We start from the raw sequence: 14792 nt of genomic DNA on the forward strand, positions 1-14792 counted from the left end.
GAATTAGACCTGGAGAGTAAGGAACTAGACTAGCATGCATGCTTCCTTTTCTGTAAACTGTACACACATAGAATCATAGTTTGAATTAACATTATTAATTTAGGAAGTATTAGTGTTGTTTTAAGGGGACAAGTGTATTTATTTTTAGTCTGGGTTACCATTCCTTAAAAGAAAACTATTAATTTATGTATTTCAGTGAAAGTAATTTTTTGTGTAACGAGACTTTTAGCATCGCTGGTTCACTCTTGAATTTTTGAAAGAAGTTTTGAAACTTTACTAAGTTCTGACTTTTCACAAAAGCTATAAAGCTACAAAATGGTTTGTCCCCAAATGTTTTGTATGTTTTGCTCAACATGGAACTTACAGCTACAGGAAATTACACTTTTCCCCCCTTTTTCTTGTACTTAGATTTTGTTAACTTTGAAGGATTTAAGTATCTCAGTATTATTTGAATGCTTGTTCTTCCCCAGTATTTGAAAGGCTGTCATTTTAACCTTTTGGTGACTTTGCTTGCCATTCTTAATTTGTTTAACTATCCAAGTGATTTATTTTATGTGCTCTGCTTAAGCACTGCTTAGGTTGTATTTTTTTTTACCTGCTACAGGAAGAACTGCAGTCAAGAGTTAAGTGTCTGTTCAGATCTAGCTCAGTTCATAGCTTTTTCTCTGCAGCTGACACCAGCTGCTTCTCACCAGCTCTCTGGACTGTGGCACTTGTTACACCTTAATGAAGTAAGAACAAGTTTTATTTTAATTTAATTAAATCAAATCTTGAGTTTAATTAATATTGCTGAAGTTTTCAAAGGTTCTTCAAAATACGTATCTGACTAAGATTTTTAACATGCAATTTTTCTGCCTCTGCCTGACAAAAACTGTTCCTTCTTTTAATAAGAAGGGTTATTAACTACAAACCTTGAGAAAATGTAATTCAAACACAGTGTTGAAAGATTAAATACAACAAAGTCTTAAATAACATCATTTGGTATAATTTTTTTTGGTAGTGTTGTTCCATGCGTCCATCTGTGACTTAATGGAAAAATGGGAAATTGTTTGGATGGCAGGTGCCAGCCTAGTTCTATTTATGTATTCGAAGACATTTTACATTGAAAAATGCTTTCCTCTGTTCCCATGCCTGTAAAGTTTTTTAGTTCTGTTGCAAATCAGACTGATAAAGCTATTTGATGCATTTTCTGTAGAAAAATAACTCTGCTTAATATTTATGATACAGGGGTTGTGTTCCCACAAAGCACAGTAAAACACAAGTTCACCTTAAATGCTTCGGAGCAGAGTGTTGGATGGCTTTACCTGTTTTATGCCTCTGCACCCTTGTGTGTTGTCAAATGAGGTTGCACAGTCATGGACTACAGGCTGTATTCTAACAACTTGCTCTGTAAACATGCTGCATATTTCACAGACAGGAGACAGTGCAGACCTCAGGAAGTTAACTCTTCATTGAGGAGATGCAAGCAAATGCTGTGTGAATTTGAAAGAATCTTGGAGAGTATCTTGTACTATCCATACTGAAAATCAGAATCATACTTTCTCTGTATATGTTTTGTTCCGTGTACATTATTCTCACCTCTAGGTTTTTGTTTCTCTTTAGATATCCCCTGAAGAAATGTCTCTTCTGTCATCTCAGCTAGTTAATGCTGTTTTAGCATCCTTTTGGAGCAGTACTTTCACCATGGACCCAGACTATTGGTTGACTTGGAGGCCACTGCCTGCAACAGAGGAAAACAACTTCTCTAAATCCCATGTGAACCGCTCTATGAAGGTTTGTCTCTTCTGACCTAACCAAATTCTAGCCTGAATGTTCTTGTTGACTAATTCAAGTTTTCTAAAGCAATATTGTAAATTCTAGGATAGTCAGTGCAAGTTGCATCTGAACAATCTAACTCTTAATCTCTTAATTTAGGGCCCAGGCATTTTGACCCGAGCTGTTTTCTCAAAGTGCTTCTTTGAAATTCTAACTAGCAGCAGCAAGACAAGCCAGTGGGATGTGAGTGGGCTTCCTGTCTTGTCATCATCCCATGTAACACTGGGAGAATGGATGGAGAGAGCACAGCAGCTTCACAAAGTCAGCACAGCACTGTGGACCAACCTGGCTGTCTCTTCAATGGCAGATTTTAGGTATTAAGAACTCTCTTCCACATATATGTTATTTAAATCAAGCATGTTACAGAAGGTTGCTTACTGTGTGTAAATGTTTTCTCATTCCTTTTTCTCCAGACAAACAGATGCTAGACTGCAAGGAGTAATGCTAAGCAGACAGCTCTCTGCCCTGGTGCATCTGATTCCAGTGGCTCTTCAAGAGGAATTTTTGGAGTGCTGTGAGAAGCTCTACCTCAAGGATGCTGTTGCATATGAGTACCTTCTCAAGATACTTGAAAGCATCACTGATCAGGAATTACTTCCTAAAGAATTCCTATTTCTTCTGATCACTTGCTTGCATCAGTTCTATGGGGAAGGGCTTCAGGAGTTACCAGAGACAGCTTGGCGTGGAAGCCTCTGGGTGAGCCTTGGCTTGGTGCAGATCCAGATGTGGCTTCCACAGACCAGGTTTGATCCAGCTGTTAAAAGAGAATACAAGCTCAAGTACTCAAAAGAAGAGGTGAGTATGAAGCCAAGTTGGCTTTGTTATGCATATTTGTTATGTTATGTTATTTTATGCATAACATTTGTTATGTTATGCATAAAATCAATGCAAAGGAGTTTGGCTTGGTCATGATTTTTAAACTGTATAGCTAGAAGTTCGTTTAATTTCAAAGAAGTTAATGTACCTCCTCGGTTACTAAAATCAGAACAGCTGTGAATGGTTTATTCTTTCATTTTTAGTTATACCAGCTGGAGTGTGAATGGAAAACACATGATTTTTCATCTGAGCTACATACAGGAAAAAGTATTGAAGATGAAACAGTCAGCAACTATATTCATCCCCATATCAGGTAACTCCCAGGCACTGAACTCATCTCTTTTAGTGTGGACATGTCATCTTTGTGTGCTCAGGCTCTGAAGCTTTACAATTTTTCTCTTTTTCTGTAGAAACTAGAGTTGTCGGTTTAAAAGTATCATTTTACATATTGGTGGTAGAGAAGAAGCTGTGCTCTTTACTTGCAGTGAGGAATTGTCTCTTTGTACTGCTGTAAATAGGATGAATAAAGCAGTGGCCATCATATATTGATAAAGTTGAAAAGATGCTCAGAAATAAAAACAATGCCATCCATTTAAATTACAGTACTTTTCTTACAATGTGAAAATATTACCAGTCAGTTGGAATGAGACGGATTATCTATCACTGTGGTTTTTCAAGGCCATTATATGTGCCAGTGCTATTTTGCAAAGTTCTTCAGCTGATATTACTGGGGAGAAATCTTCATGTGTGTATTTTAGCAATAGCCTTTGTGTATGTTGCTGTGGATGAATTAAATTTCTTACCACATAGAGTACACTGTTGACATGCAGAATCTGTAGCTACTGTTAATTTGTTTGGGGCTTTTTGTAGTTCTTTTTTATCAGAGGGACTTGAGGAGGAAATTCTAATCAAAGAGAGCTTTCTCCTTTCTGCAGCCTTCCAGGTGTGTTCTGTGTACATGGAGATAAAAACTATCTATTATTCATTATTTTCCACTTTTAATAGGATTTTTTGATTTCATTATTGCACACACAGAGGATCTGGTAGATCCATGCTACTGCTTAGAGGATGATAATCATTGCAAGCAAGTTCTGAATGTCTCAGCAAGTGGGCTGAGTATTACTGATTGCTTGTGGTAATATTATTTTTTTCTTCATTCTCACAGAGCTGTCAGATAGCAAGAAAAAAAGTACTTGAAATTTGTTAAGCGGTAGGGAGAGAAGAAATCTATACTGTGGGCTATAAGGCTGTCCCTTGTTTTTTCCTTATTTGCTGTTTCACACAAACTAGCAGAGTATTTTCTGATGAATCTTTTCCTGTATCTTAACTGCTACATTAAATCTATTTAAACATGTTTGTATGAAACATTTTTCCATGTCTAAACTGGTCAATGTTATTTCTTAACAGGCTGTTGCATGAAAGAATGCAAAGGTTGAAGGAGCAAATTAGCAGCCTTTCCAGAAGGAAGGCCTTCAGGCCCCCAGCTCCACTGTATGATTGCTTATACCAGGAGGCTCATCAGTACATCAACAGCATAGCACAGATTTCCTCAGTCCAAGACCTTCTAGCCCGCCTTCTGCAGTTCCTCCGTGGAGAGAGACCTAAATCACTGCAAGCCATACAGAACCTGTTAAGTGAAGAGGCATCGTGGCAACAATCACACCATCAGTTTAGAAAGCACCTGGCAGAGGAGTATGCTGTATTCCCTGATGCCATCATTCCCCTCCAAGCTGCCATCCTGCAGCTGCAACATGGCATGCGATTAGTGGCTTCTGAAGCGTATGCAGTGCTGCAGAGCTCTGTGTGCCCAGCTGATCTCACCAACCTCCTCACTTCTTTGCTGGCATTCCCTTCTGTTGGCCGTGCCTTTCCCACTTACTTTTCTCGGGCAGAAGTTTTATGCTCAGTGAATTCAGTTGGGGTACTTAATGGACTTAAAAAGTTCTCTCTGAAGCACTCTGAAGGAGGATCTGAGGGAGGTGAGCAGCCTTCCCCTACTCTGGAACAGCTTCTGGTGAATGCTTTGTTGCATCTTCGATGTCATGTGCTATCCAGAGGAGAAATGGACCAGAAATCTCTGCAGCTCTTCAGACATCTGTTTCGGGTAAGCTCCGGATGCCCATAACTGGGAGTCTTGAACAGAACTTGTCCCCTGTGGAAGACATAGATCTGTTAAAACAACTCTAGAGGAAGGCCACAGAAATCATCAGGGGGCTAGAACACCCCTCTCGTGAAGAAAGCTGACAGAGTTGGGGTTTTCAGCTTGGAGTAAGAAATGTCTCTGAGGAGACCTTGTTTTATGGCTTTTCAGTATATCAAAGGGGTTTATAAAAAGGAGGGAAGGAGGCTTTTTACAAAGGCTTGTAGAACAGGGCATAACAGTTTAAAACTGAAATGCTGTGTCTCATTGCAACAGTGTCATGTCCAGGGAGAGTTCAGCCACTGGTGACCAAAGCTGGAAATCAACGAGATGGGTTTCCTTTTGGTTAAACTCAGGAATACATTTATTGGGGCATCACCAACACAGGAATTAACCCAGCATAAACCAGAGACTGAGAACCCCGAACAAAGGCAGGGTGGTGGGTTTAATGGGGTAGAGTAAAGGTGGAGTTCAGGGTCTGGGTCTAACAGGGACACAGCAATAGAGAAGCCCCAGGGGCACAAACCAATAGGGGTACAATAGGAGGGTTTAATGCAGCAGAATACAACAAACAGCAACACAAAAAGCCCAGATCACCTCACACCCCGGAATGACGCTCCACAAAGGATTTGGGGGTGGGGCAACTCTTGGGCTTGTAGGGCACATCCCCCGAGGCAGAGGGGTGGAATCTACTCTTCCTGGGTGTAAAGCGACGCCTCTCACTTAACACTGCCTAAAATCAAATCCCCGCCTCTTTGGGTGGGGGCACTCCACACTGAAAGAGAGGGTAAATCTGGATCAGGTATGAAAATAATGGTTTAAAAATATGTATGGTGAGACACAGGAGCAGGATGCCCAGAGGAGGTGTGGATGCTGCAACCCTGGAAGTGTTTGAGAGCAAATAGATGAGGCTTCGGGCAACCTGGTCTAGTGAAAGATGTCCTTGCCCACGGCAAAGGGGTTGGATTAGATGATCTTTAGACGTCCTTATCTTGATAATTATTAGTATGATGTTCTTAAAAATATTAATTTTTTTTTCCCCAATTAATTGTAAAAGATAATCTAATATACTGGATTAACTTGTTTGAATTTATCAAGACATGAAACAATAGCCTGTAATGATTAGCAAAGATTTTATTTATGTAAGAAAAGCCCTAAACAATAAAACCCAAAAAATGGACACACACACAACAGAAACCCACCCCAATGCAAACTTTGGAGAGAGTTTCTTTATAAAATGTTTGAGAAAGGGGACTAGAACTTGGTCAAGTACTCTGTTGCATGTTGTCTTTACATTTTCCTCGTTAGCTTGTTAAGAGGGCGATTCACAAATGTTAGATGGCTTTGATTTATACTGTTGTAGACCGTGGAAAAGAAAGAGCCAAGCAAAATAGATGCTGCCCCACTGATGGAATAGGAGATGATTTTAAACGTTACCTTGTGTAGAAGCATCTTGATTTGTGTTTCCTTAGGCGATTGTAAATGAATGGGATGAACAGGAACGCCGTGCCCAAGAGCAGGAGGCAATGGAACGCAGCCTGTACAGATACAGGAGTAAAAGTCATGGGAAAGGACGGAGCGAGGAAGAAGAGGAAGAAGAAGAATTTAAGAGGAGATTTCCCTTTCATGAAAAGGTAATAGCTGTAACTCCATTAAGAAACACAAAAAATGACATCTGAAGTTGCTCCTGAAAATAAATGCTATAAATGACATAAGGAATGAAGCAGTTTTTCTTTTAACCAAAAGCCAAATGGGGTTAGATTTTGATAGGTATTAAGTTATATGCTTGTGGTTTATTTTACCTTCTGGTTGAAAAAAGTTTTTGGATTAATTTCCAGGCTTGAACTGTACTTTGGGTGAATAAACCCAAATTATATAACTGAATGATAATATAGTTACATGTAAAAAGCTGGAATTTTATTTATTTAGCAAGTAAGGTCATCAGATGTTCTACTACCTGTGGAGAGGGTTGATGTCCTTGATTAAATAAAGCAGCTGGGACAGAATGGTTCAGGTCCTCAAGCAACCACACAATATTGAGGTGGTTTATCAGCAGACACAGCTGCTGTTGCTTTTTCTGCAGAAGGGTTTTGTTGGCAGCAGCTCAGGGATGACTGTCCTGCAATGTTGCCTGCTGTAGTTATGCCCTGAAATGTTCTGTACACCTGTGTTCAGTTTCAGAATGGCAGTCTGGCTGCAAATCATTGCAATGCCAAGAAAAGCAAAAGAGGAGATAGGGAGGGGAGGCATTAAAGGAAGAAATCAAAATTTACTTTTGATTATCATGTGATTTGCAGGACTTTGAAGATATCACAGCTCAGCCAAGCCTAGAAGAAAAAATGGAAACTGAAGACCCAGTGGAAGACCAGCTGGAAGTTGACAGAGCCCTTTTGTCCAAAAGCTCTATGCAAACAGTAATGAAGGTTCATCAGCAGTTGTGCTTAAACTTTGCTCGATCCCTGTGGTATCAACAGAGTATGGCTTCTCATCAAGCCAAGCATTATTTCAGTACATTTATTTCCTGCTATCAGACTGGTGCATGCCTGGTGTCACAATTCTATCCTTTAATGGGTAAGACTGCTAGCAGTATTTCAGATATGCAGGTTTAGATTTGTAATGATTTGTTTCAAAACAATTACATTACAGTTCATGAAACATACCTGTTATGGGGAAAAGGCAGAAAACTGAAAATTCTTTCTCCAGAGGATTTACCCCATGTTCAGAATTGTCTTGTGGAATGCTTTTATTTTTATTCTTCTATGCATTTTTAAAATTACATTTGGTAATATAGAGGACTAACACAGTTTAAAAATGTATTGAAAACAGAGTGAAATTTTGATCACATGGGTCTGCTCAGTCCAGTGGAAGATAAAGCACTTAAAGAAATTTCCCAGAAGTAAATTTTGCAATTAAGTTTATTTATTAGAAATTTAGCTTATATGTAGAAAGTAAAAAGAAAAAAAATATTTTGGTGGTTTTTTTCCACCCTGAATTTTGGAAAACTTAATGTGTAAATTGTTTTAACAATGTGTGAGAACTCGGAATTGTCACTTGTTAAAGCACAGCTGTATATTTCAGTTCTGATCTAATAAATGCATTTGTGCAATTAAGATGAAGCAGATAAGGGCTGTTGTTTCTACAGTACCTTATTTTTGTGTTTGCACCTGAGCTGTAATGTACATGGAGTTTTTATGTGTGTTGAATTACTTTTCCACAGAGCCTTACTTTATAGTATTATCTTCTTGATGTAGATTTATATACAGAGGAACTGTGTTCTTCTGACAGGATTACAGCCTGCCTTTATGATGCTCGTTGTACTTTCATAGAAAAATCTGATGAAATAGAGAATATAAACTTTAAGTATGTCTTGTGTTCTCTACTCCATCTCACTGTTCCAGTTGTATAGTCTTATATCCTTGTAAAAGATAACATGCTAAGGCCTGGGATACAGGGTGGGGGAAAGCCCCCAACTTTATCTATTCAACTAAAAAAAGAACTAATTCCTTACTTTCTTTCCAGGTGCTGAAATGAATGACAGTCTTTTGGGAAGCCAACTTCTGCTGAGCACTCTTCTTCACAATACCTTTTTTGAGGAAGTAACTTCAGATCTTGTGCTTCAGCAAGATGGTCCTTACGACTTCTATCAGCATCCCAATATTCAGCAAGTCCGACAGTGCCAACCTGTACTTGACAATTTTGCTAAAGAAATAAATGGGCTACTGCAGGAATGGCCAGAGCATCCTGTACTTGTACAGGTAAAAACACCTCAACAAATATTTGGGGGAAACTGGAGCATTTTTGGATTGCATTTATGTGTGAATATGTGTATAGATATGCATAGACATGCCCACACACATTGATACGCTTGCCTAGATGTTGTCTGTATTACTTGTGCAGATGTTTTGAAGTCATACCTGTTTATTCATAAGAGGTATAGGTATTATTGTGTGTATTACAGCTGTTCTGTTTTATTTATGAAATGTTAAGTGGGATTCTGCCAAGTCTGAACTTAGGGTTTTAAGTGGTCTTCAGTCTGCCATAGCTCAAAGATCCCCGAGGTCTTGCTGTTTCTATGCCTGTTTTTTACTGAAGTTCATTCTTTCATAATGCTTTAGAATAATTATTTTTAGTTCCTCTTACAGCATCTGTGTTGTCCTCCAGTTACGTTTCTTGGGATAATGTAGAAGCTCAGATTCCACAGGAACTCTGCATTAGGTCATTCGTGCTCCCTTCCCCAGCTGCATTGGCCTTACTGAACTCCTAGTGAGCTTATACTAAATTGAGGAAGCAGTTTAAAAATGGAAAAAAAAAAAAAAAAAATAGAAAATTCCTATATCTTGTGTGGGTCGGTTATTCTCATAGAAATAAACTCAATTTCATGGTTTCTTCTGTTGAAGTGCATTTACTAAGGGCTCAGTGTTTTTGTTTTTATTCTGCAGCTGTTAGTTGTGATGGACAGAATCCGGAGTTTTCCTCTTTCTAGTCCTCTCTCAAAGTTTCTGAATGGCTTGGAAATTCTTCTTGCAAAGGCACAGGTAAGAAGGTGGCGAAGGGAAAGTAAATTTTTCTCTTTGTGTTTCCTTACCTATATTTGGTACCATGTTACAAATACAGTATATGAAAGCTGTCTGCTTGACAGGATTTGGGGAAGTCAACTTGCTCCATGCTGAAAGTTTAAAGAGCAAGAACCCAGTAATCCAGAGTAAATGCAACAAGTTATGCCAGGCAGTGACTAATTTCTGGCTTTGTGTAAAGGGGAACTCTTCTTTTCTAGGACTGGGAGGAGAATGCTTGTCGGGCCTTGTCCTTGCGGAAGCATCTTGATCTGGTCACACAACTGATTATTCAGTGGCGCAGATTGGAGTTGAAGTAAGAATTGTCCTTCTATGCTGCTTTTCCTTAGACACTGTAAACTTTCATCTTCACATGGAGGCACATTCCAATAAAGAATTGCCTTAATTGCGGAACATGCTTCTGTTGTGGTGAAAATGTGTGGGGTAAAGAGACCACCACCGAGGAGCTCTGTAGTGCATCAGAATGAACATGTCCAGGCTATGGTGACTCTATGTATCTGCCTCAGGAGAAGTAGAAACAATATTTTTCCAGTGCTCTCCTGTTTGAACCCTAGGGTTTCCTCAGCCTGCAGAGTTTTGTCTGTTTAATAACCGTCATCAAATTGTCCTTAAAAGTTATTGTCCAGTCTCCTGTTTAAGACCATATAAAATTTTTATAGCCACAGTACGTGAATTAGGAATTCCACAAGTCTACCTCTATTTCTGAGAAAATAAACTTTTGGACCTGCCTCTGATGGATTTTGCTGTACCCTCCCTTCTTTTCCTTCACATTAATAATGTTGGCACAGCAATGATCCTCAGAAGTTGATTGTATATATTAAGCTTATGTGCAGATTCTTTCATCTGCTAAATTTTCCATTGATTTAATAGAAACAGAAAACAAATTTTTGTTGTTTTGAACCCAAACTACTTATGATATTTTTAATTTATCTCTCCTTTTTCTTATTGTTTTTAGCTGCTGGTCAGTAAGTTTGGACAACATTATGAAGCAGCATGTGGACAAATCCACAAAGTACTGGTTCTCAATCTATCAGATGATTGAGAAGTATGTTCAAGAACAGACAGAGGCAAACACAGAAGGTAAGTGCTGGCCTTAAAAGAAATGTGATGGAGTTCTAGTAATTACTAAGAATGTATGATTAAGGTCCTAAATGCCAGAATTTAACAATGCACTTTCAGGTATAGTTTTTGCCCTACAGTAAATTTCAGTGTAGGGTTTTCCATATGGAATGAACTTTGTATATTTTTCTGAAACCACTTGTGGCTCACAGGGCCTGTGTTGTAATATAAAGAAAAGATGTCTGTAAAAAGCATCTAAAAGAAAGTTGAATTGTGATAGCTGTACGTCATGCACATACAAACATTTCAAACAGATTTGGAGAGTGGGAGGCCTCCATCTGCAACTGGAAAAGGCATCTCATTTTTTTAGCTGCAGAAAGTATAATTCATATCCCAGCTGAACTGCTTTTTGACATTCTGTATAAAGCCTAAAGAATTCTTAGAGTAAGTAGGTTTGGTATGTACTGTTGTTAGCAAATCTGTCTGCACATGTTCATGTTATATAAAATAGGGGAATGAGAGGCAGCACCTTCCCTCCCCCAAATTTAATGGAATTGTAAAGATGAAAGCAGTATCCTCTGGCTTGAGGCCAAGTTTCCAGCCTCATGAAGACTTAAGGCCCTGCATAAGTTTCAGATCCTTCAGTTGTATTGTATCTCCAAGAGGACAACATGACTACTTCCACCCATAATACTCCAAAAACACTCTTATCTGCCAGATTGTTGTGATCTATTTCTGTCCTCATGACTTTGAGGAGTTAAGGAACTGGCTGTGTGACTTATTTGTAGTATGGCTCATCATGACTGAAAAAGCCATTCATTCATAGAGAATAGCAAGTATTCTGTAAATAGTCAATGGATTCTGAAATCTGACATATAACTGACCTTCTCAGTCACTATTTTAATGCTGATGCTTGTTCCTTTTCCTTTCTTCCGGTGTGGTGTTTGTTGGTTTTACTTGTTTTTAAATCAGATTCTTCCCCTATCTGCCCCTTTCCTATTTCGTTTTGAACATTTCCTAATTGAGACTTGATATTTAATGGAAAGTAATAATGACCAGACAACAATTTTCACCTAGATCTTCTGGGTTTGTTTTTTTTTTTTTCCCTCTCACTTTCTTTTTAAATTTCTGGTGCAATGTTCAGGAGCTGAGCAAATGGATCTGAAAACGCTGGTCAGCACATTACAGGCTTTCATTGAAGGCTCTACTCTGGGAGAGTTCCATGCACGGCTCCAAGTACTGTTGGTTTTCCACTGCCATGTCTTGCTGATGCCTCAAGTAGCAGAAAAGGGTAAGTTGTTAGCATTACTTGTGTTGAGCTGTCTGTACAGCAGTCTCACCATCAGGTGTTCCAGACTTTCCAAATAGCTCACTGAGCTCATAAATAGAATAGTGGGGCTGTTGTACTGTTTTCCTGTTGGAATTTATCCCATCTTTTGGTGTTGCTAAACTTCCAAAAAGAACTGGGGTGTATTGATTGTAATGATACTGAAAAGCATCCTCTTGTAAAAGAAGGACAATGATGACAATTATTGTTATTATCTGTCCCTTTTCCTTTCTAGATGTTCTGTGCAGCATCCTGTGGAATCTGTACAATTACTATAAGCAGTTTTCAGAGTGTGTTGAGGCCAAAATTGCTGACCTTCGTCAGCCCATAGAAAAGGAACTTAAGGTAAAAGGAAACTTGGCTCGGACAATGTACCAGTCTAACCAAAGGAGCAGTGGAGCAGACACTATTTGAATTTGTCTATAATAGTTCTGTTGGCCACTGAAATCCCTACTAAAAATAACATTTTCTTTGGCAAGAATTAATTCTTGAGGTGGGGGAGGGGTTGATTGAGAGCTTTAATGTTTGATCAGTCCCATTTATTCTTGAAAGTTTCTACCCAGGGGTGAAGCCCCTGTGGATTTCACAACATCTGGCTATGCAGCAGCTTTTATGCAGTGCAAATTTGTATGTTAGTAAGAATAAGATATCTGTGCAATAACTTGCTCACTTAGTAAAATGTTTTGCATTTTAAGGCTACCAGATCATCGTAGCTGATTAGGTTTAAAGATCATCTTTGATGTGGGACTACTTCATTTCACTTGTATAAGTAATCCCATTGATTATTTATTTTCCTATAGGAGTTTGTGAAGATTTCCAGGTGGAATGATGTCAGCTTCTGGGCTATAAAACAATCAGTTGAAAAAATACGCAGGTAAGTCAGAAGGAAAAAATTCTGCTCCCTTTTTTGAAACCTTCCTTCTAGATGATTTCTCTGTGATGTTATATTTGAATACAGAAATGTTTCTTCTGTTCATAACACAGTGAAAACGTTTATTTCCAGCAGCTGAGAGATTTCCAGGATTACAAAACCCAGTAACGTTTTTGCTTTCATTTGGTTATTAGAACTCTCTTTAAATTCATGAAGAAGTTTGAAGTTGTTCTGAATGAGCCATGTCAGCCTGCCCTGGTGGAAATTGGTAAGGAAGAGCAGCTGGACTGCATGCAAAAGCAAGAAGAATCTGACGACAAAGAAACCAAAATTCAGCGGCTAAACAACACATTAAGAAAGGTTCTGTCTGCTAGAACAGATGTTACCAAGGTGACTGAATTAGTTATTCTAAGTGTGGGAAGAACAGTTTCTTTATTCTTATCTATATGTTGCTTTTCACTGATTTATTATTTATTTTTCACAGGAAAATCTTATGTAAGTGTCAAATCTGTTGAATATATCAAAATTTTTTTTGGTCTTATTTGTGTTCAGTATTATGCAACACTGCAGATGGATGGGAATGCAGCATGGAATGACAGACATGGTCTGTACCAATCTGGCACTATAGCTGTGCTCTAATATAGGGATGAGATAGTTACATCTCCAATTTCCTTACATATTGTCTGCAGCAATTTGCCTGACATACATGCGTTACGATTTTTCTCAAGTGATGATGCTGAGCTGATGAAAGAATCACATGAACCTGTTTTGGGGTTTCAGATGAATGCAGAATTTAGCCCTTTCTTTAAAGTGATTTACTTTTAGTGATCAAAGGAGAGCTTTGAATATGCATACATAATTTTCTTCCATTTTTTTTCAGAGGGCACTCCCAGAATGTCAGGGTGTCATTACATTTCATACAGAATCTCTTCAGTATCGTCTGTCCAAGCTGACGAAAAAAATGAAGAAAATGTGTTCAGCAGTTACAGAAAATAATTCATTATTAAACCTGGTGGAAAATCTCGACCAATTCACAGGTTAGGTTTTCTTGTGATTTCCATACCACAGTTGACCTCTATAACATAAATGGAACAAATCAGAAAAAAGTGCAGATGTATAGATGTTTTCCTAGAGTGTCTTCCCACCAGAGCTGCTTTTTTAAAATTTTCAATCTCATACTTTTGTCTACTGTCTTCTATACAGGTGGTATTATTGTTTCTGTAGCTGAACTGCAAAATTTAACATTTGATCAGACAGCAACTAAGGAGAAGCAGAAATCAGAGGCAAAGCATATCCAGATGCAAAAGCAACGGGCTTTGTCGGATCTCTTTAAAAGCCTTGCTAAAACAGGTGAGCTTTAACTAAAAATGGGCTTGGTTTAAAAGTACAGAGTTCTTGAGCAATTTACTGTCCTTGCCAATGTATCTAAACCCTCCATAATATGATTTAAGGTAGCACCTTTACCTTCCTCATTCATCAGCCTTTTCATGTCTTAAAAATGATTCCTAACTCAGCTTCCTTAAGGACATGGCAGTGGAAAGTCCTTAGTGTACGCAGGTCTAGTCTTACTTCAGCTGTGTTGTTCAGCTCAAGATAGCTCAGCTACAGTGTGTTACATTGCAAAACTCGCAGCATGTTCAGAGACTTGTCAAGATAAGAACATTTGATGTCTTGCTACCAACTGTAGGAGTGACATTTTTCATATCAAAAACGGGGGCATCAAAGGATGTGTGCTGTAATACTGTTCCAGGTTTGTCATACCGGAAAGGTCTGTCTTGGTCCCGTTCAAAAGATTGCCAGGAAGTTCTCTACCTTCGTCCACTGGACTTGTGTAGTGCATTGGCTGCAGTGAATTGTACACATGAACTGGATGCCACGTATGTACACAGGACTTTTTACCCTCAGATTGTGTGAATTGCTGCTGGAATATATAGAATTTATGGCACGTTGATTTAGAGGGGGATTTCTGGATAGTAATTAATTTAGGATTGTGCATATTCCCTTCCTCCCATTGCTTCTCAGTTTGGTATGTACCACTGAGCAAGGATTTGGGGTTTTTTTCTTTTTAATTTTTTTTTTCTAAATTTGCACTCCAACAACTGTACCCTCAGTTTCATTCTTTCCATTAATTAGATTTCAGTTAGCCCTCCACTGTCCAGCCTTGCCTGGGATGTTTTTCTAGCACTATAT

General features: G+C 38.6%; 1 protein-coding gene across 4 annotated transcripts in view; it reads left to right on the plus strand.

Annotated features, from left to right (window-relative positions):
- Window positions 1-14792, plus strand: part of MDN1 (midasin AAA ATPase 1) — a 92001-nt gene that overhangs the window by 54935 nt on the left and 22274 nt on the right. For all 4 annotated transcript variants that reach the window (XM_033512876.1, XM_033512875.1, XM_033512874.1 and 1 more), the window contains exons 58-76: window positions 605-731; window positions 1603-1773; window positions 1915-2129; window positions 2229-2610; window positions 2835-2944; window positions 4039-4735; window positions 6244-6405; window positions 7069-7342; window positions 8291-8526; window positions 9211-9306; window positions 9546-9640; window positions 10301-10425; window positions 11549-11695; window positions 11967-12076; window positions 12532-12605; window positions 12797-12992; window positions 13483-13639; window positions 13806-13952; window positions 14353-14479. In XM_033512876.1, coding sequence (XP_033368767.1) covers window positions 605-731; window positions 1603-1773; window positions 1915-2129; window positions 2229-2610; window positions 2835-2944; window positions 4039-4735; window positions 6244-6405; window positions 7069-7342; window positions 8291-8526; window positions 9211-9306; window positions 9546-9640; window positions 10301-10425; window positions 11549-11695; window positions 11967-12076; window positions 12532-12605; window positions 12797-12992; window positions 13483-13639; window positions 13806-13952; window positions 14353-14479 — 3648 coding nt within the window. The remainder of the gene's footprint in view (window positions 1-604; window positions 732-1602; window positions 1774-1914; window positions 2130-2228; window positions 2611-2834; window positions 2945-4038; window positions 4736-6243; window positions 6406-7068; window positions 7343-8290; window positions 8527-9210; window positions 9307-9545; window positions 9641-10300; window positions 10426-11548; window positions 11696-11966; window positions 12077-12531; window positions 12606-12796; window positions 12993-13482; window positions 13640-13805; window positions 13953-14352; window positions 14480-14792) is intronic.

The sequence above is a fragment of the Parus major genome, chromosome 3, assembly GCF_001522545.3.
Source record: "Parus major isolate Abel chromosome 3, Parus_major1.1, whole genome shotgun sequence".
In the NCBI taxonomy this organism is placed as follows: Eukaryota; Metazoa; Chordata; class Aves; order Passeriformes; family Paridae; genus Parus; species Parus major.